This window comes from Orbicella faveolata, unplaced genomic scaffold, assembly GCF_042242905.1.
Source record: "Orbicella faveolata isolate gen_17 unplaced genomic scaffold, um_ofav_v1 contig_17, whole genome shotgun sequence".
NCBI lineage: Eukaryota > Metazoa > Cnidaria > Anthozoa > Scleractinia > Merulinidae > Orbicella > Orbicella faveolata.
In genome coordinates, this window is record NW_028301544.1 from 257,678 (window position 1) to 283,942 (window position 26,265).

Genomic DNA, 26,265 nt, shown 5'->3' on the forward strand with positions numbered 1-26,265 from the left:
TTCCAGTTGATTTGAGATTTGCGTTTGAAACAAAACGAGGGAACTTCAAATACTCTAACGAGTCCTGAGATGTAACACGACCAATTTGTAAGTACATACAAGTCATTTATTTTGGTGTCTCTGGCAGAAGAACAGAAAATTTTAAATCTTATAACATTTAGGAAATTGATTTAGCTGTCGAAAGAGAATTAGTTCAGTCAATTGTAATCCGAGTTTACAGTAGTAGGTAGTTATCTCTGCTCCAGTGCAAGTGGATTCGCAATGTTTGATTTGATTTCCATCAGTGATCCGTAGCACATTAAAGAAAGCTTCCATGATTATCATTTGCTGAACGAAGACTCCATTATACTTGTCTCCATACCTTTGTTATGGCTAAAGGAATTTGTTTCAATGTTGACATCTTTCCTTTGGTGATAGTTATCGTATGTCATCTAAACGCGGCGTTCAGACAAACACATATTATGTGATTCTTTCAATATACAGAACGGCAAAAATTACGCCATGTTCTCAATATATGAATACTACTTTCATATTCAAAATAACATTAACATATATAGACGCTCTTTCTCGCCCATGTTCAGCGGCGAGGTAATTCTGTCTGTATAATAAAGCAACCAAAATCTCGCCGATGTTCAGCGGCGAGGTAACTCTGTCTGTATAATAAAGGAACCAAAATCTCGCCGATGATCAGCGGCGAGGTAATTCTGTCTGTATAATAAGGAACCAGAATCTCGCCGATGTTCAGCGGCGAGGTAGTTCTGTCTGTATAATAAAGGAACCAAAATCTCGCCGATGTTCAGCGGCGAGGTAGTTCTGTCTGTATAATAAAGGAACCAAAATCTCGCCGATTTTCAGCGGCGAGGTAGTTCTGTCTGTATAATAAAGCAACCAAAGCCTCGCCGATGTTCAGCGGCGAGGTAATTCTGTCTGTATAATAAAGGAACCAAAACCTCGCCGATGTTCAGCGGCGAGGTAATTCTGTCTGTATAAGAAAGCGACCAAAATCTCGCCGATGTTCAGCGGCGAGGTAGTTCTGTCTGTATAATAAAGCAACCAAAATCTCGCCAATGTTCAGCGGCGAGGTAGTTCTGTCTGTATAATAAAGCAACCAAAGCCTCGCCGATGTTCAGCGGCGAGGTAGTTCTGTCTGTATAATAAAGGAACCAAAACCTCGCCGATGTTCAGCGGCGAGGTAGTTCTGTCTGTATAATAAAGGAACCAAAATCTCGCCGATGTTCGGCGGCGAGGTAGTTCTGTCTGTATAAGAAAGCAACCAAAATCTCGCCGATGTTCAGCGGCGAGGTAAATTCTGTCTGTATAAGAAAGCGACCAAAATCTCGCCGATGATGAGCGGCGAGGTAATTCTGTCTGTATAAGAAAGCAACCAAAATCTCGCCGATGTTCAGCGGCGAGGTAATTCTGTCTGTATAAGAAAGCGACCAAAATCTCGCCGATGATGAGCGGCGAGGTAATTCTGTCTGTATAAGAAAGCAACCAAAATCTCGCCGATGTTCAGCGGCGAGGTAATTCTGTCTGTATAAGAAAGGAACCAAAGCCTCGCCGATGTTCAGCAGCGAGGTAATTCTGTCTTTATAATAAAGGAACCAAAACCTCGCCGATGTTCAGCGGCGAGGTAATTCTGTCTGTATAAGAAAGCGACCAAAATCTCGCCGATGTTCAGCGGCGAGGTAGTTCTGTCTGTATAATAAAGCAACCAAAATCTCGCCAATGTTCAGCGGCGAGGTAGTTCTGTCTGTATAAGAAAGCAACCAAAGCCTCGCCGATGTTCAGCGGCGAGGTAGTTCTGTCTGTATAATAAAGGAACCAAAATCTCGCCGATGTTCAGCGGCGAGGTAGTTCTGTCTGTATAATAAAGGAACCAAAATCTCGCCGATGTTCGGCGGCGAGGTAGTTCTGTCTGTATAAGAAAGCAACCAAAATCTCGCCGATGTTCAGCGGCGAGGTAAATTCTGTCTGTATAAGAAAGCGACCAAAATCTCGCCGATGATCAGCGGCGAGGTAATTCTGTCTGTATAAGAAAGCGACCAAAATCTCGCCGATGATGAGCGGCGAGGTAATTCTGTCTGTATAAGAAAGCAACCAAAATCTCGCCGATGTTCAGCGGCGAGGTAATTCTGTCTGTATAAGAAAGGAACCAAAATCTCGCCGATGTTCAGCAGCGAGGTAATTCTGTCTTTATAATAAAGGAACCAAAATCTCGCCGATGTTCAGCGGCAAGGAAATTCTGTCTGTATAATAAAGGAACCAAAATCTCGCCGATGTTCAGCGGCAAGGAAATTCTGTCTGTATTAAAGGGACGGAAATCTCGCTGATGATGAAGATGATGATCGTCGGCTAGGTTAATGATCCTCGCCGAGATGAATGAACAAGTACTCTACAGCAATTCTAAACATATTTTTGTTGCTTTTGCGATCACATAGTGTAAGATGAGGATGCTGTGTGTTTATATTCCGGACGGTAATTTTTAAATTTTGAAAATCACTTATTATCGGAACTTGAAGTCTAGTAGCTGTAGTTTGTAAAAAAAATATCCCGTTGCATCTGCATACGTTGCTTTCATTACGTTTTCCCATCCTACGTACCCTTGCCACTCTTGCCAATCTCGCAACAATTAGTCTCTCTGTGCAGTTCGAGTACTCGCTGTTCTTACAATTCGAGTGCCAGAAAGTGATATTTCCCTTTATGATTTAATTTAATCAAAAAAACGAAGGTATATGGATCTATTGCTCTATCTATAATCTCTGAATTTTACATAGGTCATGGCCTCTTGAACTATACAATTCCATTAAAATTTTTATTAAGCGAATAGTGCGCATACTCCATCAGTTATTACTCAAACAGTCGCACGTCCTTCTCGTCTACAGACTGCAGCCATTCCTGGTCACCGTCTTCATAATTTACTAAATAGCCCTTGGATCTTTTCCATGCCGCGATGGTGCCCTTTATCCAGCCGAGATATTCAGTGGAGCCATCCAAATTAACTCGGTTGTATTCTACCTCAAGTCTTGCTCCAATAAGGGCATTACCTGTGGAATGAAGTACATGAATGACTTCCACTACATGACATCCTCTTCAGTCATAGTTAATTTCTCTTGTAATCAAAATGAAAACAAAAACGGGCTTTTTTCTTTTATGATATAAGCTTGCAACAATGGAATCAGTCAAATATCATCGACCAAAATTATTTGTACCTTGTCTCTTTTTACCGTGTTTTCCGTAGTTGCAGGCACGTTGCAACTGGCGCCTTTTATCCGGTGGACCTAAAAGATTTTAACCAGTTGTTAACTATATATAGTACGGGGAAATGAGTTTAGGTGGAGCCCTGTTCGTTCTCTACCCTTTCAGTTGTTTAGGATGACTTCAAACATTGACTACATCCATAATAGTTATAGTAGCACTGCGCCTAACTTGTCCTCTACTGCATTAGTTTAATTGTCAAAGAATCTGAGTATTGCTGCTGCCTTGAGTAGACAGGACGCAGGTCTTGCGCCAGGGGCGCTTAACACGTACGTTATTTTGAATATAGATTGAAAATTTCCTTACTGAGGGGAATGGAATTGAAAGCTGCTGTAGTATTTTCATCAAATGTTGGGAAGGCTTGGGTTAAAACAAAGTAATCGTCCCTAGCAGTTATATAAAGCAAATGGTGTTCATAACACCGATTTTTCCGGTGAAATCTAGAAAGGTGATACCTCGAAGGTAATAGGTTGCATTTCCCAAAGCCCTTGAACAAAGATGCGGGCCAGGTCCCGCACCCGTACCACTAGAACGAGCTTCACTACAGTGCATGGTCTCACATTATCCGTCAATATTATCATCTCGAAAAGCTTTCAGAAAAATACTATGGTCGAGGAATTTAAGAAGGCTCGACAATTGATTAATCCCAATTGATATCACTAAAAACTTTTAATTTTTGGAGAATTCCCTACCGTCTTCTTTAGGAGCATGATATCTTCGTTTCCTTCTGCGATTATCGTTTCGCCTCCCTCTTGCTTCTTCAGAGTTGTCACGATAAGACGGCGAAACATTCTTTCCTGCTGCTACAACTTTGGCTGCCTGCACTCTGTCTTCCCGATATATGTTCTCCAGCAAGGGTGCGAGACTGTTTCCTTTTTCTGGAATTGATTGCTTATTAATACTTTCTACCGGGTTGTTTGTGTTTGGTCCTTTCTCCCAGGTTTCCTCAGAGAGTAAGGTGTAGGCTTTTGTGAACATTCCTAGACACAGTAGTAATGACGTAAACGAAAATGCACAAATCGTTTTTAAAATTTCCTAATAATCCGAATTAATTTCATTACATTTTTAGTCGTCAGGTAAATTCATAGTACTCGCGACCACTTTTGAGTTAGTTTAAGGAAACTAAATTGCTATACAAAGAATATTCTCCGATATTAAACATTCTAAAAAATTAAGAAATAAAACTCTAAATTTAAGTGCGGCCCAAAACTAGCCTAATTAAATTGCATACTAAAATTGACACTAAAAATTATGAAATAAGATTTAAATACGGCCCAAAGCTAACCTAATTAAATTGCATACATGTCACTCACGAGTTACACCTGAGTTAAAATTGACACAGATGGTCTGATAGCTAGGATTTAAATCTGCTTAATGAGGGTGCATGCATAATGTTCCATGGAATATCATTCCAGTCAGTTATGTAGCGAGATGGCCGCGAGTCCATTATTTTAGCAGACCAAAGCAGCAAATTTAGTCTAGCATTTAAATTGGTTTTACTTTCAGCTGCTTTACTTTACTTTACTTCATTTTGCTTTACATCTGTAATGCTTAATTTTCCTAACAAATCATGAAAGTGCGTTGAGGTGCGATGTTCAGCAGTCGGGGTTACTTTGTGGCACGCGAAGGTATATTGAATAGATAAAAAAAAAAAAATTAAGCGCTGTTAACCAAGAACTGAAACGTCACTTATTAAGCATATTCAAGGTCTGGGCCACCTGTGTCCCTTGTGCAATTACCATTATAATTACCTCGCCACTGATCTTCGGCGAGATTTCCGTCCCCTTGATAACAGACAAGATTATCTCGCCGCTGATCATCGGCTAGATTTTGGTTGCTTTATTATATAGACAGAATTACCTCGCCGCTGATCATCGGCGAGATTTTGGTTCCTTTATTATACAGACAGAAATACTTCGCCGCTGAACATCGGCGAGATTTTGGTTGCATTCTTATACAGACAGAATTGCCTCGCCGCTGATCATCGGCGAGATTTTGGTTGCTTTATTATACAGACAGAATCACCTCGCCGCTGATCATCGGCGAGATTTTGGTTCCTTTATTATACAGACAGAAATACTTCGCCGCTGAACATCGGCGAGATTTTGGTTGCATTCTTATACAGACAGAATTACCTCGCCGCTGAACATCGGCGAGATTTTGGTTCCTTTATTATACAGACAGAATTACCTCGCCGCTGATCATCGGCGAGATTTTGGTTGCTTTCTTATACAGACAGAATTACCTCGCCGCTGAACATCGGCGAGATTTTGGTTGCTTTCTCATACAGACAGAATTACCTCGCCCCTGAACATCGGCGAGGTTTTGGTTCCTTTATTATACAGACAGAACTACCTCGCCGCTAATCATCGGCGAGGTTCTTGTTCCTTATTATACAGACAGAATTACCTCGCCGCTGATCATCGGCGAGATTTTGGTTCCTTTATTATACAGACAGAACTACCTCGCCGCTGAACATCGGCGAGGTTCTTGTTCCTTATTATACAGACAGAATTACCTCGCCGCTGATCATCGGCGAGATTTTGGTTCCTTTATTATACAGACAGAACTACCTCGCCGCTGAACATCGGCGAGATTTTGGTTCCTTTATTATACAGACAGAATTACCTCGCCGCTGAACATCGGCGAGATTTTGGTTTCTTATTATACAGACAGAATTACCTCGCCGCTGAACATTGGCGAGATTTTGGTTGCTTTCTTATACAGACAGAATTACCTCGCCGCTGAACATTGGCGAGATTTTGGTTGCTTTCTTATACAGACAGAGCTACCTCGCTGCTGATCATCGGCGAGATTTTGGTTGCTTTATTACACAGACAGAATTACCTCGCCGCTGATCATCGGCGAGATTTTGGTTCCTTATTATACAGACAGAGTTACCTCGCCGCTGAACATCGGCGAGATTTTGGTTCCTTATTATACAGACAGAATTGCCTCGCCCCTGAACATCGGCGAGATTTTGGTTCCTATTATACAGACAGAAATACTTCGCCGCTGAACATCGGCGAGATTTTGGTTCCTTATTATACAGACAGAATTACCTCGCCGCTGAACATCGGCGAGATTTTGGTTCCTTTATTATACAGACAGAACTACCTCGCCGCTGATCATCGGCGAGATTTTGGTTCCTTATTATACAGACAGAATTACTTCGCCGCTGATCATCGGCGAGATTTTGGATCCTTTATGATACAGACAGAATTACCTCGCCGATGATCATCGGCGAGATTTTGGTTCCTTATTATACAGACAGAATTACCTCGCCGCTGATCATCGGCGAGATTTTGGTTCCTTATTATACAGACAGAATTACTTCGCCGCTGATCATCGGCGAGATTTTGGATCCTTTATGATACAGACAGAATTACCTCGCCGATGATCATCGGCGAGATTTTGGTTCCTTATTATACAGACAGAATTACCTCGCCGCTGATCATCGGCGAGATTTTCGTTCGGTATATAAGAGAAATTGAATTATCACATATTCCAACATTTACATAAAATAGTTTCAATATATATATTTAAACATTCACATAATATGTGAATATATGTAAACCCATCTAAACGGCATCTTCAATTTCTGTCTTGCTCATTTTAGAGAAATATCAGATTTGATCACTGCTGCATGTGTACCGATGCAAAGCACTGTGAAACAATTCATAGTTGTTTAGATACTAGCTTTTTCTGCTGAGAGCAACACCGGGAAATGAACATGCAACATTCTCTCACGTTATACAAACAGACTTATTCCAACTCGAGCCAAATATTTGCTTTTGCTTAATTGTAAAGAAGCATTACACAATTTACAATGAAAAGCAGGGAAATAATTTCTCGTTGTTACAAGATGCTAAATTTAGTGAAACGAAATTTTAGATGTCTAGTTGACCCTTGTGTTTTCCCAGTCTGCCCTGCTTATACAAAGTCGTTCATTCTTCGGAATATCAGAATTTCAGTACCGTTTTACCAGCACATTTTATTTTTTCAGAATAAACTGCTGTCGTGAAGAATTTGGAATGTCGAATTTAAGTAATATTTTGTACAGAGCTTCACCATACGAAGCATTTCAAAACACAACTGTTGTCTGTGAGCCAAATTTGTACGAGGTCGATGCATTTTGAGAATGAGCAGAAACAGAATATTTGAATTCGCACGTTTCGGCAATTTCGCTTGAATTTTAAAACAGAAAAGTTAACGGTTCCTGACCCGGCGGTCAGAAATTAGCTTCGCTGTTATCGTTTTATAAAACCAACTGTTACAAAGCTAACGAAACAAGCGAATTTGATTGCAGTTACCATTATGCTGGTTTATACGCCAGTGACGTGGTCATGTTTCAAAACAAGAAAATTATCAATCCTTCTTAGTTTTTAGTTTCATAAAATTTAAGATCTTCAACAAGTCATGAAAAAATGCAATCTTTATTTTGGTCCCATATATTACTCAACTCTAGAATTCTGGGTTTTATTTAATCTGCAACAAGACTTTTTTTTCAAAAGATAGTAACACAACTACTGTTCGGGTGTATTGGCATTACTCTACGAGTAAAATTCGGCCCGATTTGACCTGATTGGACAAGTTTCTGTCGCGTTATTCAGATTGCCTGCTTTTAGTTACTGGGGCTGGCATCATGCAAGTCCAGAGATTGCAGTGAGCCGATTAAAAGTGCATTTTCTGCGAATTTTAAGCAAACAGGTATAAATCACAAGCATTAATTGTAGGATATGATCAGTATCTTCTGTACATATATCAACACCGGGCAGATCAGGCCAGATCAAATTGTGTAACATTACATTTCATTTAAAGCACGAAAGCTTATCATCGGGTAACGCTACGTGCGTTAAATAAGGAGAGAAGTTCAATCACTCGAAGACGAATAACCTGGAAATTATTCTCGCTGACTGGTTTTAGATTCCCATGGTATCAATATCTTTTCAACCCATGAAATATGGTAACTTACAACAGATTTAAGATTAAAGATCGCTTTTTTTAATACAGTGCCGTGTAAACATTCCTAAAATGCAATTCTAACCTGTGTGACAATCTGTTTTTGGAAACCTTTTGATAAAGGGTCATAAATACCTGAATTCAACCCTGACATAAAAAACTAATATCTAATGCGCCCTTTCCGAGAACAAGAAAACAAGTATAAACACAAAAATTAATATTCAGCAAAGGTCAGATCGTGCCAGATCGAGCCTAATCGAAAGTGAAAATGCGCGCCTGTTTTCTTTAGCTAGCAGTTACATTCGCATTATACTTGCATTGCACTTGTTTGGTTCAGTAGGGCATTTCTTCCTGACATGAGGCTGCTCAAAAGGCCTTTAACTACTTTCAGTTTCAGTTAAAGTGTTTCATGTATAGGTAGATACACGAAGAGAGTTTCATAATAGAACTTAAAGTCTGTGTGCAAAATTTGCACAAGGTGGATTTATTTTTAGGAACAGCAGATTCGCATGCTTCGCTACTTTTTTGTTGACGTGTTCGAAAAGCGTGGGAAACTGACTTCTTCTATTGTTAGTGGTTGACCTTTTTGGTTATCCAGACATCTCGTAACCACAAATCATTCAAGTTGTAGCCAGTTATTAGCATAACGCTGTATTTGATATTTTACTTTCGGTTTCAGTTGATTTGCAGTTTCCGCTCGGAGCATTGGCTTGCATTACCAAACGAAACGAAAGGATATCAAAAGACTCAAGATTCCGCATGAGATTAAACATAGACCGATTGTAAGTACCTGCAAATTTCTACAAGGACAAATTTTAATAAATTGTTGGTAAAACTCCGCGGATTTAACCAATGCGAGAGCGATGAAGAACGTGTTAAAAAGAACAAACCCAATGGATATAACTTGATATAATTCTTACCGTGTACATTTTTACTTTCACTTTCAGTTGATTTGAGATTTGCATTGGAAACAAAAAATACTCTAATGAATCCTGAGATGTAACAGGACCAATTCGTAAGTACATTCAGGTTATTTATTTCTGTGTCTCTGGCAGGAGAACAGAAAATTTCAAGTCTTATATCATTTTTGAAATTGATTTACCTGTCGAAAGAGAATTAGTTCAGTCAATTGTAATCCGAGTTTACAGTAGTAGGTAGTTCTCTCTGCTCCAGTGCAAGTGGATTCGCAATATTTATTTGATTTCCATGATTCGTAGCACATTGAGAAAGCTTCCATGATTATCATTTGATGAACAAAGATTCTGTTATACTTGTCTCTATACCTTTATTATGGTAGGAAGAATTTGTTTCAATGTCGAGATCGTTCCTTTGGTGATCGTTCTCGTATTCCATGTAAACGGCATCTTCAATTTATGTCTCCTTCGTTTGGAGCCAGGAAATATCTGATTTGGTCACTGCTGAATGTATACCAATGCTAAGCACTGTGAAACAATTCATAGTAATGTTTACAAATTATACTGCTGAGAGCTGTGAACGCCGAAGAACATTCTCCCACGTTATACAAACAAACTTATTCCAACTCAAAGAATTTTTTTCTTTTTGCTTAATTGTAAAGAAGCATTACACAATTCACAATGAAAAGAAGAGAAATAAATTCTCGTTTCTACAGGATGCTAAATTTAGTGAAACGAAATTTTAGATGTCTAGTTGACCCTTGTGTTTGCCCTGGCTGCTCTACTTACAAAGCCGTTCATTATTCGGAATATCAGAAATTCAGTAGCGTTTCACTAGCACGTTTAATTTTTAAGACTATAAAGCTGTCTGCTGTCGTGAAGAATTTGGAATGTCGAATTTAAGTAATATTTTGTGTAGAGCTTCACCATGAGAAGCGTTTCAAAACGCAACTGTTGTCTGTGAGGAAACTTTGTACGGGGTCGATGTATTTTAAGAATGAGCAGAAACAGAGTCTGACATCGGCAGTTTCGGTTGTCTTTAAAAACAGAGTAAGTGAACGGTTCCTGAACGACCAGAAATTAGCTTCGCTGCTATCGTTTTATAAAATCAACTGTTTACAGTATAGTAGGCAAACCACTAATTAGTTTTCTCTGCTCCAGTGCAAGTGGATTCGCAATGTTTGATTTGATTTCCATGATCCGTATTACATTGAAGAGAAGCTTTGCTGAACAGAGACTCCATTATACTTGTCTCCATACCTTTGTTGTGTTTGGAAATATTTGTTTCAATGTTGACATCTTTCCTTTAGTGATCGTTGTCGTATGTTATCTAAATAGCATCTTGCTCTTTTGGAGAAATATCTAATTTGATCACTGTTGCATGTATATCGATGCAAAGCACTGTGAAACAATTCATAGTTGTTTACAAATTATACTGCTGAGAGCTGTGAATGCTGAAGAACATTCTCTCGCGTTATACAAACAAAGTATAAGTTAACGGTTCCTGAACGGCCAAAATTAGCTTCGCTGCTATCGTTTTATAAAACCAATTAGGCAAACCACTAATTAGTTTTCTTTGCACCAGTGCAAGTGGATTCGCAATGTTTGATTTGATTTCCATGATCCGTAGCACATTAAAAAAACTAACGAAACAAGCGAATTTGATTGCAGTTATCATTATGCTGGTTTGCACGCCATTGAAGTGGTTATATTTCAAACAAGAAAATTATCAATCCTTCTTAGTTTTTAGTTTCATAAAATTTATAAGATCTTCTACAAGTCATGAGAAAATCCAATCTTTGTTTTGGTGCCATATATTACTGAACTGTCAAATTCTGAGTTTTATTTTATCTGCAGCAAGATTTTTTTTTTTAAGAATAATAACAGAACTACTGTTCGGATGTGTTACTCTACGAGTAAAATTCGGCTCGATTTGACCCGATTAGACGAGTTTCTGTTGCACTATTCAGATAATTTCCATGCTTTTATTTACGAGGGCTGCCATCACACGAGTCCAGAGATCACAATGCCCCGATTAAGAGTGCATTTTCTGCGAATGAGGAAACAGGTATAACTTTGGGTATAAATCACTGATTGTAGGATATGATCAATATCTCCTGTACATATATCAACATGGGGCAGATCAGGCCAGATCAAATGAATGAGTTGCCAGTAATCGGATACCCGTGTTTGCGCGAAGAACTCTGGGATCGTTAGGGGGCAAACATTGCCAGTAGTCGCTAGAAGGAAATGTATGGCGAAAAGTTGTTTCGAGGTACAAGAAAACGATTTTTGAGAGATATCAACGCTTTTTCGCCGTCGTTTTTATCGCGAATGGATTTGGGCAATGTTGATATGTGGAATATGTAAGTTTTTGTTTGAATAACCGTGAAGTATGTGACAAAATCTACCGATAAACTCCGTTGCTTGCGTGAGGTTTATTGTGAAATTTACATCGCGTAATGGTCTGAAAATGTTACAAAATTAATTAGGTACAAATCGAGAGGAAATAACCCAGTAAAGCCTTTTAAGTTGTGCACAGGCTACTTTTGGCTTATTTGAAAGCTGAGTCATACAAATAATACTGGAAATAAGCTCGGTGGCGATCATTGTACTGTCTGGAGTTGATTTAATGACAAATGAGTCCGCGCGACTCATGCTGTGTGGCTACTGTGTTGCTCAAAGCCTTTGTTTTGCTTTTACACGCACGTGTTTCAGTTATTTTCCTTTTCTATAACAGATCAAGGATGGCTCCTTGAATATATCTCTGAGTATTTGTAGTTAAAAGTGCCATTTGTGCGTGATTATGCTTTCCAAAGTTTGCTATTGACGGTTGAGTGAAATTGCCCAACACAAAGGGTAGTAGTTCCTTCTGCAATTCTCGATTTCTGTTTTACAGCTTCTTTTCTGTCTTTACATTTAACTTCTCGGAGGGTCTTTTCTACCATTTGCTCCGGGTAGCCTCTCGAGATCAGGCGTGTATTGAAATTTTCAATAATCTCTTCAATGTATTTCACAATAAACCTCACACAAGCAAAAGGGAGTTTGCCGGTAAATTTATCACTTATTTCACGGTTATTTAAACAAAAACTTACATTTTCTACGTATCAACTTTGTCAAATTCCATTCGCCATAAAACAACGGCGAAAAAGCGTTGATCTGTCCCCAAAACCATGTTTTTGGGCGTCGAAACAACTTTTCGCCATACATTTCCTTCTATCGACTTGCAATGTTTGCCCCCTGACGATCCCAGAGTTCTTTGCGCAAACACGGGTATCCGATTACTGGTAACTCATTCATTGTGTAACATTACATTTCATTTATAGCACGAGAGCTTATCATCGCGTCACGCTACTTGCGTTAAATTAGGAAGCAAGTTGAATCACTCGATGACGAATCACCTGGAAATTATTCTCGCTGACTGGTTTTAGATTCCCATGGTATCAATATCTTTTCAACCCATGAAATATGGTAACTTACAACAGATTTAAGATTAACGATCGCTTTTTTGTTAATACAGTGCCGTGTAAACATTCCTAAAATGCAATTCTAACCTGTGTGACAATCTGTTTTTGGAAACCTTTTGATAAAGGGTCGTAAATACCTGAATTCAACCCTGACATAAAAAACTAATATCTAATGCGCCCTTTCCGAGAACAAGAAAACAAGTATAAACACAAAAATTAATATTCAGCAAAGGTCAGATCGTGCCAGATCGAGCCTAATCGAAAGTGAAAATGCGTGCCTGTGTTCTTTAGCTAGCAGTTACACTCGCATTATACTTGCATTGCACTTGTTTGGTTCAGTAGGGGATTTCTTCCTGACATGAGGCTGCTCAAAAGGCCTTTAACTACTTTCAGTTTCAGTTAAAGTGTTTCATGTATAGGTAGATACATGAAGAGAGTTTCATAATAGAACTTGTAGTCTGTGTGCAAATTTGCACAAGTTGGATTTATTTTTAGGAACAGCAGATTGGAATGCTTGGCTACGTTTTTGTTGTCTGAAAAAATAAAATAGCCCAATAATTCAGCCCAAAACAATAAACCCCAGCACGAAGCTCGGGGGAATAAACCCCACAAACTCGGTAATTATTTCCTAGAGCCTCGTGCTGTGGCCTACTGTTTTAGGCTGAATTTTAATATATCGACATTGGTTTGTTGGATTACGGTTCCTTGCACTGCACTGTAAATCAAGAATACAGGCATACATGTTCTTAGTGTAATGAGTAATCTTATGAAAGTGCAAGAGGTTATTTAAAGGTTTTCCCTACTTTTGTTATTTTCAAAATCAGCTTTGAAACTGCTCGTACAATTTGAGAGCATTGACAAAGATCCCACGCCCTCTAAACCCCTCGTTATACGTTCAACCCCCTCAAAAATATTATGTTTGTGAAATGTTATGATTTGACAAGAGATTGTTTTGACGTGTTCGAAAAGCGTGGGAAACTGACTTTTTCTATTGTTAGTGGTTGACCTTTTTGGTTATCCAGACATCTCGTGACCACAAATCATTCAAGTTGTAGCCAGTTATTAGTATAACGCTGTATTTGATATTTTACTTTCGGTTTCAGTTGATTTGCAGTTTCCGCTCGGAGCATTGGCTAGCATTACCAAACGAAACGAAAGGATATCAAAAGACTCAAGACTCCGCATGAGATTAAACACAGACCGATTGTAAATACGTGCAAATTTCTACAAGGATAACTGAATTTAATAAATTGTTGCTAGAACACCGCGGATTTAACCAATGCGAGAGCGATGAACAACGTGTTAGACGGAACAAACCCAATGGACATAACTTGATAAAATCCTTACCATGGACATTTTTTCTTTCACTTCCAGTTGGACCCGGTTGATTTGAGATTTGCATTGGAAACAAAACGAGGGAACTTCAAATACCGGTACTCTCATGAGTCCTGAGATGTAACACGACCAATTTGTAAGTATATACAAGTCGTTTATGTGTCTCTGATATCAGGAAAGAAGATGTTACGTCTTATATCATTGTCGAACTTGTTAAGTCAATTGTAATCCGAATTTACAGTAGCAAGCAGACCACTAATTACTTTTCTCTGCTCCGGCGCAAGTGGATTCGCAATTAGGTTTGAATTGATTTCCATGATCCATGACATGAAAGAAAGCTTCCATGATTATCATTTGCTGAACAAAGACTCCATAAAACTTGTCTCCATACCTTTGTTATGGTTGGAAGAATTTGCTTCAATGTTGACATCTCTCCTTTGGTGATCGTCCTCGTATTTCATGTAAACGGCATCTTCAAATCTGATTTGATCACTGCTGCATGTATACCAATGTAAAGCATTGTGACACAATTCACCGTTGCTTACAAATTATACTGCTGAGAGCAACGCTGGAAATTAACAACATTCTCTTACGTTATACAAATAGACTTATTCCAACTCAAGCTTTTTGCTTAATTGCCACTTTACATAATTCTCAATGAAAGTAAGAGAAATAAACTCTCGTTTTCACCGGGTCCTTAATTTAGTGAAACGAAATTTGACCCTTGTGTTTTCTTAGTCTGCTTTGTCTACAAAGTCGTTCATTATTCGGAATATCAGAATTTCAGTAACGTTTCACCAGCACATTTTATTTTTTTAGAAGTAACACCCTGTCTGCCGTCGTGAAGAATTTGGAATGTCGAGTTTCAGTAATATTTTGTGAAGTACGTCACCATGAGAAGCATCTCAAAACACAACTGTTGTTTTAATAAATTGTTGTTAGAACTCGGATTTAACCAATGCGAGAGGGATGAAGAACGTGTTAGACGGAACAAACCCAGTGAATATAACTTAATATAATCCTTAGCGGACACATTTTGACTTTCAATTTCAGTTGATTTGAGATTTGCATTGGAAACAAAACGAGGGAGCTTCAAATACTCTTATGAGTCCTGAGATGTAACACGACCAATTTGTAAGTACATTAAAGGGACAGTTTTGTGTCTCTGATAGCAGAACAGAAGATTTCAAGTCTTATATCATTTTCCAAGTTGATTTACCTGTCCATAAGCTTAGCTTACAGTATTAGGCAATAAACCACTAATTAGTTCTCTCTGCTCCCGTGGAAGTGGATTCGCAATCTTTGATTTGATTTCCATGATCCGTAGCATATTAAAGAAAGCTTCCATGATTGTCATTTGCCGAACAAAGACTCCATTGTACTTGTCTCCACACCTTTGTTACGGCTGGAAGAATTTCTTTCAATGTTGACATCTTTCCTTTGGTGATCGTTTTCGTATTTCATCTAAACGGCATCTTCAATTTCTGTCTGGCTCTTTTAGAGAAATATCTGATTTGATCACTGCTGCATGTATACTAACGCAAAGCACTGTGAAACAATTCATTCTTGTTTACAAATTATACTGCTGAGAGCAACGCCGGAAATTAACAACATTCTCTCGCGTTATACAAACAGACTTATTCCAACTCAAGCCAAATTTTTCTTTTTGCTTAATTGTAAAGAAGCATTACACAATTCACAATGAAAAGAAGAGAAATAAATTCTCGTTTTTGCGGGCTGCTAAATTTAGAGAAACGAAATTTTAGATGTCTAGTTGACCCTTGTGTTTTCCCAGTCTGCTCTGCTTACAAAGTCGTTCATTGTTCGGAATATCAGAATTTCAGTAGGGTTTCATCAGCACATTTTGATTTTTTTTTTAGAATAAACCTGGATGCTGTCGTGAAGAATTTGGAATGTCGAATTCAAGTAATATTTTGTGTAGAGCTTCACCATGAGAAGCATTTCGAAACACAACTGTTGACCACTGTTGTCTGTGAGCAAACTTTGCACAAGGTCAATGTATTTGAGAATGAGCAGGAACAGAATCTTTGAATTCGTATGTTTCGGCAATTTCGGTTGTCTTTCAAAACAGAGTAAAAACGGTTCCTGACCGGTCAGAAATTAGCTTCGCTGTTATCGTTTTATGAAACCAACTGTTACAAAGCTAACGAAACAAGCGAATTTCATGGCAGTTATCATTATGCTGGTTTGCACGCCAGAGACGTGGTCATATTTTAAAACAAGAAAATTATCAATCCTCCTTAGTTTTTAATTTCATAAAATGTAAGATCTTTTACAAGTTCTGAGAAAATATAATCTTTCTTTTGGTCCCATATATTACTAAACCGTGAAATTCTGAGTTTTATTTTATCTGCAACAAGACACTTTTTAAGAATAATAACACAACTACTGTTCGGATGTATTACTCTAAGAGTAAAATTCGGCCCGATTTGACCCGATTAGACGAGTTTCGGTCCCGCGATTCACATTCCACGGGCTGGCATCAGACAAGTCGAAAGATCACAATGCGCCGATTAAGACGAGTTTCTGTTGCGCTATGCAGATTCCATGCTTTTATTTGCGAGGGTTGGCATAAGACAAGTCCAGAGATCACAATGAGCCGATTAAGAGTGCATTTCCTGCGGATAAGCAAACAGCTATAACTTTGGGTATAAATCACAAGAATTAATTGTACGATATGATCTATGTATCTCCTGTACATATATGAACTTGTGGCAGATCAGGCCAGATCAAATTCATGACATGTATAACATTACACGCGTCACGCTACTTGCGTTAAATAACGAAGCAAGTTGAATCACTCGAAGACGGATCACCAACAGTTCATTCTCGCTGACTTGTTTTAGATTCCTTTGGTATCAATATCATTTCAACCCATGAAATAAGGTAACTAACGACAAACTTAAGATTAAAGTTCGCTTTATTTTAATACAGAGCCGGGTAAACATACTTGAAAAGGAACTCTAACCTGTATGACAATCTGTTCTTGGAAACATTTTGATAAAGGCTCGTAAATACTTGAATTCAACCCTGACATGAGAAGAAATGGGGGATCATAATGAGCCAATAAAAACTAACATCTAATGCGCACTTTCCGTGAACAAGAAAACAGGTATAAATCACAAAATTAGTGTTGAGCAAAGGTCAGATTGGGCTAGATCGAGCCTAATCGAAAGTGAAAATGCGCTCCTGTTTTCTTTAGTTAGCAATGCACGCGGGTTACACTTTTTTGGTGCAGCAGTGGATTTCTTCGCACTCTAAAATAAGTGACACGTGGTTGCCCGAACGGCCTTTGACTACGTTCAGTTTCAGTGGAATGTCAAGTTTAACAAGTTTTTTTCATGTATATGTACATAAGGAGTGTTTCTTAACAGAACTGTAGTTTGTGTGCAAAATTTACACAAGGTGGATATACTTTTTGGAAAAGCAGATTAGCATGCTTCCTTAATTTCAGTCGCCTAGCAAAAGATAATTGGATAATGGTTCCTAGTACTGCAATGCAAATCTAAGGAATACGGGCGTACATGTTCTTAGTGAAATGAGAAAGCGCGTGAAAGCGCAAGCAGTTGCTAATTTTTTTTCGTACTCGTGTTATTTGCAAAATTCTTTGATTGAAACTGCTCGTACAATTTGAGAGAATTTTCGAATATCACTCGCTTTGTAAACCCTTCATTGCACTTTCAAACTCCCTCAAAAATACTTTTCTTGTTGCTCATTTTTTAAACTCCAAATTCTGCATAATTTAATCACTACCTTACCTTACTTATTGTCACCTAGTGTGGCACTTCTGCAGAGCTAGCGATGCACGTAAACTTGAACGACTACAAGAAAGGGGCTTGAGGGCCGTTTACAAGGACAAGCATGCTAGCTATACTCAGCTACTGGAGAGAGCCAAGTTGCCAACTCTAGCGAACAGGCGTTTACAGGACATCTGTATTCTCAAGTATAAAGTTAAACATAGACTATGTCCTAATAGCATCTGTAACGTTTTTAACGAGCATATTTCTGCTTACAACCTGAGACAATCAGATTTTTCTACTCCTAGATACAACACTGTTACTTATGGGAAGCACTCTTTGCGTTATGTAGGACCCAAATTATGGGGTAAACTGTCTATGGCTGACAGATCAGCCAAGACACTGCAGGCTTTTACAAACTATATTCGCAAAAGGGATATAACTTGCTTAATAGACACCGGCGGTAAGGGCTGCATCCTATGCTGCACATAATGCCCTTCAAGTCATTTACTTTTTTTTATTGTATTAATATTAGTATTAGTATAGTTTTTTAGCAGTGTCCCATAATTAGTATGGTGTTTTTATTCCCAGGCTATAAGGTTTTTTGACACTTTAATAAAGTTCTCACTCACTCACTCACTCACTCACTCACTCACTCACTCACTCACTCACTCACGATATCCAGTGTAGGGTTATGCTGATGTAAACAAAGATGAAATTTTCTTCTTTTAATTGCCTGGGCGATATTTGGTTTGGTTGCCTGCTGTTCATGGCCAAGTTAGGAATATTACACTGTATATATCAGTGCTATAGAATGCGAGGGGTACGGGGCAAGGGGAATAGAGGGACGGAAAAACCAGCAAAAGGCATCTACTGATATTGACTTAGTCGAAACACCATTTATTGCCCACCTTTTATTTTGAAACACGACCCAGTACTACTTAAGGTTATAAATAAATTGCCATACATTTTCAATAAAACACCACCAATAAAATACAGTCAAACCTGTATTAAGCGGACGCCATATTAAGCACCCTCTATTAAACGGACAGCTGCGCAAGTCCCATTTTTCTTTTCCCACATTTACTGTAAAAAATACCTGTATTCAACCGACACCTCTATTAAGCGGACGCGGACACCTTAAACCTGACTTTTATGGTCATTCCTGTTCTTACAAACCTGTATCAAGCGGACACTGCCAAAAGAATGCATGGTTGTTTTTTGTCCACGTTTTAGGATATCGGTCATTTAAATTTGCCAACAAACTAGGCTGTCACAGAAATGCAATATTTTGTTATTCGGTTTTGTTTTTACAGAGCTTTTGTTTTTGTTTGATTTTGTAAACCTTTCATATGATTCAATCGATATAGATACTGTTACTGCATATTAAATCGCTTCACCTGATGTACTTGTCATTGTTTACGGAAATACGGTATTTCAGAGTTATCGATCGTTCACGAGAATGTTATTTGTCCCTTTCACGGTCTTTTAATACTGACCAATATTGATATGGCCCTTTTTAAGACGAATTCTGAGGGAACCTGTTATCAGCGGACACCATGTATTAAGCGGATGCTAGCAAGGGTCCTGAGGGTGTCCGCTTAATACAGCTTTGACTGTAGTCACGTAAGACTTTGTTAATAAACCATCACAAATTTTTCTTTTTTTTGGATTTCAAGTTTAATAGGTGTATAGCAGATAGCTGAGAGCTGACACAAGTCAACCAAATACGTCACAATAGTACACGTACATAAAAATGATCAGACAAAGTGATGACGATTGCGGCCAAGCACTTGCTTACAAGAGTCACATTAATTCTAAAGAAGACATTAAATACTACAACCAACAACTTAGCATTGCCAAAGAACTGGGGGACAGAGCAAGAGAGGGATGTGCTTATGGCAATCTTGGAAATGCTTACAACAGTCTGAGTGACTTCAAACAAGCTGTAAAGTACCACAACCAACGTCTTAGCATTGCCAAAGAACTGGGGGACAGGGCAGGAGAGGGAGGTGCTTATGCCAATCTTGGCAATGCTTACCAGAGTCTGGGTGATTTTAAACAAGCCGTAAAGTACCACAACCAAGATCTTAGCATTGCCAAAGAACTGGGGGACAGGGCAGGAGAGGGACGTGCTTACGGCAATCTTGGCATTGCTTACAACAGTCTGGGGGATTTTAAACAAGCCGTAAAGTACCACAACCAACATCTTAGCATTGCCAAAGAACTGGGGGACAGGGCAGGAGAGGGACGTGCTTATTGTAATCTTGGCATTGCTTACAACAGTCTGGGGGATTTTAAACAAGCCGTAAAGTACCACAACCAAGATCTTAGCATTGCCAAAGAACTGGGGGACAGGGCAGGAGAGGGAGGTGCTTATGGCAATCTTGGCATTGCTTACGACAGTCTGGGTGATTTTAAACAAGCCGTAAAGTACCACAACCAAGATCTTAACATTGCCAAAGAAGTGGGGAACAGGGCAGGAGAGGGACGTGCTTATGGCAATCTTGGCAATGCTTACCGGAGTCTGGGTGATTTTAAACAAGCTGTAAAGGACCACAACCAACATCTTAGCATTGCCAAAGAACTGGGGGACAGGGCAGGAGAGGGATGTGCTTATGGCAATCTTGGCAATGCTTACCAGAGTCTGGGTGATTTTAAACAAGCCGTAAAGTACCACAACCAAGATCTTAGCATTGCCAAAGAACTGGGGGACAGGGCAGGAGAGGGACGTACTTATGGCAATCTTGGCATTGCTTACCGGAGTCTGGGTGATTTTAAACAAGCCGTAAAGTACCACAACCAAGATCTTAGCATTGCCAAAGAACTGGGGGACAGGGCAGGAGAGGGAGGTGCTTATGGCAATCTTGGCAATGCTTACCACAGTCTGGGTGATTTTAAACAAGCCGTAAAGTACCACAACCAACATCTTAGCATTGCCAAAGAACTGGGGGACAGGGCAGGAGAGGGAGGTGCTTATGGCAATCTTGGCAATGCTTACCACAGTCTGGGTGATTTTAAACAAGCCGTAAAGTACCACAACCAAGATCTTAGCATTGCTAAAGAACTGGGGGACAGGGCAGGAGAGGGATGTGCTTATGGCTATCTTGGCAATGCTTACCAGAGTCTGGGTGATTTTAAACAAGCCGTAAAGTACCACAACCAACATCTTAGCATTGCCAAAGAACTGGGGGACAGGGTAGGAGAGGGATGTGCTTATGGCAATCTTGGCATTGCTTACGACAGTCTGGGGGATTTTAAACAAGCCGTAAAGTACCACAACCAAGGTCTTAGCATTGCCAAAGAACTGGGGGACAGGGCAGGAGAGGGAGGTGCTTATGGCAATCTTGGCAATGCTTACCAGAGTCTGGGTGATTTTAAACAAGCCGTAAAGTACCACAACCAACGTCTTAGCATTGCCAAAGAACTGGGGGGCAGGGCAGGAGAGGGACGTGCTTATGGCAATCTTGGCAATGCTTACCAGAGTCTGGGTGATTTTAAACAAGCCGTAAAGTACCACAACCAACATCTTAGCATTGCCAAAGAACTGGGGGACAGGGCAGGAGAGGGAGGTGCTTACGGCAATCTTGGCAATGCTTACCAGAGTCTGGGCGATTTTAAACAAGCCGTAAAGGACCACAACCAACATCTTAGCATTGCCAAAGAACTGGGGGACAGGGCAGGAGAGGGATGTGCTTATGGCAATCTTGGCAATGCTTACCACAGTCTGGGTGATTTTGAACAAGCCGTAAAGTACCACAACCAAGATCTTAGCATTGCCAAAGAACTGGGGGACAGAGTTAACGAAGCTCGTTCATGCTTTTGCTTAGGACGCGATTTTGAATCGTCAGGAGATTTGCCGAAAGCTCTTGATTATTACCGATCCAGTGTAAAATTGTTCAATGACACGAGGGCTCTCCTTCAGTCCGAAGATGATTGGAAAATATCTTATCGTAATTGGTGCGCAGACGCTTACACTGCGCTTTGGAGAACTTTGCTAAGGCTTCAAAAGACTGCTGAGGCTTTGTGTGTTGTCGAGCAAGGACGAGCACAAGCTTTAGAGGATCTTATAAAGGAACAATATGGCTCTAAATTGTTAACGATTGGCTCACCTGAAGATAACGTAACGATCGCAAGCATGTCAAGTGGTATATTCATGCAAACACTGGTCTTAGCACTAGAAAGTAACAAAATCCATTTCTGGCTACTTAACAAAGAAAGGGAGGTTCAGTATAGGAGGAAAGAAATAGAAGGCGAAGATGCTGTTACCTTCTTAGAGTGTGTGAGAAAAGATGTTTTTAAAGAGTACAAAATTGATGGAAGAGTTGCCTGTGAAAATCGTTCTCTGGATGAGGAAACAAACAAACTTTCTCCCAACAGAGAATTCACCGAGGAAAGAGAAAAAACATTAGCCTGCAACAACAATTCTTTGCGCTTGTTTCATAATTGTATCATTGCCCCCATTGCAGACTTACTTGAAGGCGACGAATTGATCATTGTCCCCGACGGTCCATTATGTTTGGCTCCGTATGCTGCATTTTTAGATGATGAATTCAAGTATCTAAGTGAATCTATCAAGATACGAATTCTTCCTTCGTTGACGACTCTAAAACTGATCGGGAACTTTCCTCAAGACTACCACAGGAGCCGTGGAATATTGCTCGTGGGAGATCCATGCGTTCAAGAAATTGGAAACGAGCAAGGCAAAGCCATTTTTTTATCGCCCTTACCGTGTGCCAGAGAAGAAGTAAAGACGATAGGAGAAATGGTGGGTGTCGTACCTCTCATTGGAAATGAAGCAACCAAAGAGGAGGTGCTGAAACGAATCGGTTCAGTTGGCTTGGTACATATTGCAGCGCATGGCAATATGGAAACTGGTGAAATTGCTCTGGCTCCGAATTCCGCACGAATCTCCAAGATCCCTGAAGAGAAAGATTTTATGTTGAAAATGGCGGATGTGCGAGCGGCGAAGCTGCGTGCAAGGCTAGTTGTGCTAAGTTGCTGTCACAGTGCACAAGGTAAGGTTACGCCTGAGGGTGTGGTCGGTATTGCAAGGTGTTTCCTTGGTGCTGGTGCTCGCTCGGTTCTGGTGTCACTCTGGGCAATTGATGACGAGGCAACAATGGAGTTTATGAAAAGTTTCTACAGGCATTTGAGTCTTGGATGTAGTGCCAGTGTAGCTGTTCACCGGGCTATGAAGTGTCTAAGAGAGTCGGAGAAGTTTGGTGCGATAAAACACTGGGCTCCGTTTGTTCTCATCGGCGATGACGTGACCATAGAATTTGAAGAAAGCCAGTGAAAACATCGTGAGTAGACCTTTTTCCAATCTTTAAAGGCGTAACATTTAGTTTTAGTTTATAAAAGAGTGCTAATGTAAAAGTTGTTAACTATTAGTCTGGACAGCGTCCTTTATGGGAGTACAAAGTGCGCAGCTCACGAATGCTTGTTCCATAACCTGAGTGCGTGCAGTTCTTAGATCACTAGAGATTTCGCCTTTTTTCGCGCCAAAAGAGAAATTTTATGGCAATAATGGTACGGATCTAGCACAACAATTAATAGCACAACCTCAACTGGCACGTGTTTCTGTTGTACGAATTCAAACGATCTTACACCTGCTTTCAGTCTTACGTGCATGGGCGACATCTTTCGACCATCCTTCGACATGCCATCTTTCGACATGCTATGTAAACGGCTGTAAGACTGTTTGCATAGTAAATATTCGAAAGATATGAATATTTAAAACGGTCAATTTATCTCACAGAATGTTTTCTTGATACTGCTAGCCTTAGTTTGATGTCAAATAAATCCATCTGTCATGACTAAAGTCGAGTTCCATTGTAAAAAAGCCACTTGTGCTTACATTTTTGACGTAGGCCAGGTTATGTAGCATGTCGAGAAATGGCATGTCGAAAGATAGTCGCTATGCAAGTAACAGTGAAAGCGGGTATAAAGAGAAACCAAAAAAAAAATCTCGACGTAGTCACGCACGATCCGCCATCTGCGCGCGCAACCTAAACATGAAACATTAAGCCTATTTCTCTACAGATGTACTTAAAGCGATATTGTACGTAAAGCAATCCGTGGTTGCTAGCGAATTATATAAACACTCATGGAAGTTTGGGAGAACTGGTAAAAGTTGTGGAAACATTCGCCTATCGGCTTTTGTTCCCACAACATTTCTGCTTCTCCGACTTCTTTAACTCGATACAAACACGGTACTGTTTGACAGAATTCTTGGTCACCAGTGTTTTCTCAATAAAAGATAGTTTTCTCATTTGTCTTTCTCTTGCAGATGCTGAATGATCAAGAACAGAGAAAGCTCCTTGGTAATTAATTACCTTATAACATGAAATTTTCGCCACACGCTAATTTCGCGATTTCAAAGAAAAATGCGAAATTAAAGGGACGCGAACAATAAGTGTCCGGAACATAACATGACGCGAAAGTTAAGTGACTCACATTATGTTAATGTTAACATATAGTCCAACCGTTGCGTGTTTGTTATTTTTGACTTTATCGTACCTTTGATGAAGTCGGTTTACTAAATTCGAGGACATGTTTAATTAACATTGCTGAGCAAAAGAAAGGGGGCTTACTCGAAAACGTGAAGTTAAAGTGATTCAAAATACGAAATTTTCGCAAATTCGCGGAATTTAAGTGTCGCAAAATATGCGCACCTCAAAATCGTGGAATAAACGTGTCGCGAAAATTTCATGTAATAACGTAACAGACTTTTCTGTATCCTATTTTCCAATGTGTGTATGATATGATGCTACAAAACAACCAAAAAGCTAATCTTTTGCTACATCGTTATATGTTTAACTTCCAAACAGAGAACAGTTTCTCTCAGGGCAAAGGTGGAGGGAAAAAGTCATGTAAGCTGACGTTGGACCAGTCTCTTCCAAGGAAACAGCTGTTAAATCCAGAGGTCTTCTCTGCCTGAGAATGGACAATGAGACTTATTCAAGTACTTTTCTCGTATTTCTGTTTTTGTTGCAAATCATGGCCAAAGCGACAATCATGGGCATAAGCAGCTGAGACACTTCCCGAAAAAAACCTGTTTCGTTGAACGCGTGAGTTTTTCAATCTCGAATTTTCACATTTCGACCCCCTCTCCCCATTTTAATGTTGTAACCAAGTGACAGTGTCCACGGAGCGTATTTCAGCATTGAACAGGAGGAGAGCCGGGTTTGGCTATCGACAAAAAAAGAGGTGTTTTTCAATTACGGAAGGACGCCGATAGAAAGCGTCTGTTTTGCTCAAATGTGTCAACACTTTTGTCCGTGATTGGAGTTTCAGATTTGAACAAGCTTTAAATAAATCAATTTTAGTTGTTACGTAATGTAAAATGAAAAGAAAATAACACATAGTTATTAGTCGCTTTGAAATTGAAAGGTAACCCAAAATGGGATAATTCTAATTCTCGCGGGACGTGATGAGAAAGCTAAAGTTAGATTCACTTGTGATTTTTACAAAGTTGCTGAAAATAACCAGTTCTTGATACACCTAATCTCTAGTACGAAATTATAATTCAGAATCAAGTGAATAGTGTTTGTCAGTCAATGGTGTTATAAGTCAGATCCTTTGAAAGTGATTGGTCACTTTAGCCTTGCAATGCAATGGCAAATCTGCGATACTAGGGCTAAGTTATATAGTAATGTCGCTTTTGGTTTAAGATTTAATTTAGTTTACTTTTTTCTCAATTTCTAGCCTTTTAGGTCTAAAGATAAGTCTTAATGTTTGAAAAAGCATCGAGATGTGTTTTTTAGAATATCGTTACTATTATTGCTATTAATATTGCAAATATTAATACAGAATTATAATTTAATTCAGAATTATAATTTTATATATATCCCGAAGAAACTTCTCGTACGGAAGTGATTATTTCTTGTCAATTTATCTTTGCTGATAGAGTGGTGTTCAATTGAGTGTCGTAAAACCAAAACCAGAGTAATTACTCTACCCAGTCACAAAGGACACAGACAATACAGTAAGCAAATCAAAACTCGAAGTAATTACAAGTAGCTGACGCAAAGCGCGGGAAAATGCATGCGAACGCGTCACAATTGGTTTTGGTTGTACTTCTGATTGGATGAAAAAGTGGCGCGAGTTTTTTAAGCCAATCGTGTGGCGTAGAAATTGCAAAACCAGTTACTTTTCGACACTCAAATGAAAACCGCTCTATTGTGTGTGATTATTGTAATAAATCTGCATATGGAAGTTTTCAGATGACAATGGAGCTTGTATTGTATTGCACTGGTCATTAATTATGTGTCATATTAAAACCGTTTGTATAGTCCTAGACATCACTGACGTTTTATATTATATGTCGTATTGTTCTCGCGTTTTGATTCACTTTTACGCATGATCTATTTGAGGACAGACGTATAGATCAAATCCTTAAATGTGTTTGTTTCTTTATTGTATAAAACAAATCGATTCCACGTTCCCATGCGTCTGTTCAATAATAGATCACAGATGACGTCAAAATGTGGTAAGAACATCAGTGACACTCACCTAACGGTTCGTGTGCCGCTTTTTTGTTCTAGCCCTTACCATGATTTTGACGTC

The 26,265-nt window shown here is 39.4% G+C and overlaps 3 protein-coding genes across 15 annotated transcripts in view; 2 read left to right on the plus strand and 1 right to left on the minus strand.

The window, feature by feature from the left end:
* Positions 1 to 19: 19 nt before the first annotated feature.
* LOC149113009 (uncharacterized) lies at positions 20 to 25,998 on the plus strand. Of its 4 annotated transcripts, none has more exons than XM_089288532.1 (6): positions 20 to 87; positions 13,976 to 14,072; positions 14,990 to 15,070; positions 19,374 to 23,000; positions 23,987 to 24,020; positions 24,528 to 25,998. In XM_089288532.1, exon 4 carries the CDS (start codon positions 19,451 to 19,453, stop codon positions 22,991 to 22,993), a length of 3,543 nt encoding a protein of 1,180 aa, XP_089144658.1. In that variant the 5' UTR covers positions 20 to 87; positions 13,976 to 14,072; positions 14,990 to 15,070; positions 19,374 to 19,450; the 3' UTR covers positions 22,994 to 23,000; positions 23,987 to 24,020; positions 24,528 to 25,998. The 4 variants fall into 4 exon arrangements, with proteins under 4 accessions (XP_089144658.1, XP_089144655.1, XP_089144656.1 ...); XM_089288529.1 differs by lacking the exon at positions 20 to 87 and adding an exon at positions 9,168 to 9,235; XM_089288530.1 differs by lacking the exons at positions 20 to 87; positions 14,990 to 15,070 and adding an exon at positions 9,168 to 9,235.
* Positions 34 to 26,265, plus strand: part of LOC110042055 (uncharacterized) — a 184,097-nt gene continuing 157,865 nt past the window's right edge. For 9 of the 10 annotated variants that reach the window (XM_089288544.1, XM_089288543.1, XM_089288542.1 and 6 more), the window contains exon 1: positions 9,186 to 9,235. The gene's annotated coding sequence lies outside the window, so the exon portion shown is untranslated. Of the gene's footprint in view, positions 88 to 9,185; positions 9,236 to 26,265 lie in introns of those variants that run through there. The other variant, XM_089288549.1, reaches the window with a different exon arrangement.
* Positions 2,403 to 5,166, minus strand: LOC149113010 (uncharacterized). Its single transcript, XM_089288595.1, has 3 exons — positions 3,951 to 5,166; positions 3,213 to 3,281; positions 2,403 to 3,047 (listed from the first exon to the last, which is right to left on the minus strand). Exons 1-3 carry the CDS (start codon positions 4,234 to 4,236, stop codon positions 2,851 to 2,853), a joined length of 552 nt encoding a protein of 183 aa, XP_089144721.1. The 5' UTR covers positions 4,237 to 5,166; the 3' UTR covers positions 2,403 to 2,850.

Bases quoted from the DNA above. Each gene is read 5' to 3' on its own strand.
- LOC149113010 (XM_089288595.1), bottom strand. From the start codon at position 4,236: ATGTTCACAAAAGCCTACACCTTACTCTCTGAGGAAACCTGGGAGAAA. The intron at 3,282-3,950 runs GTAGGGAATTCT...AAAATCTTTTAG, and splicing joins TCATGCTCCTAAAGAAGACG to GTCCACCGGATAAAAGGCGC. The intron at 3,048-3,212 runs GTACAAATAATT...TTCATTCCACAG, and splicing joins ACACGGTAAAAAGAGACAAG to GTAATGCCCTTATTGGAGCA.
- LOC149113009 (XM_089288532.1), top strand. From the start codon at position 19,451: ATGATCAGACAAAGTGATGACGATTGCGGCCAAGCACTTGCTTACAAG.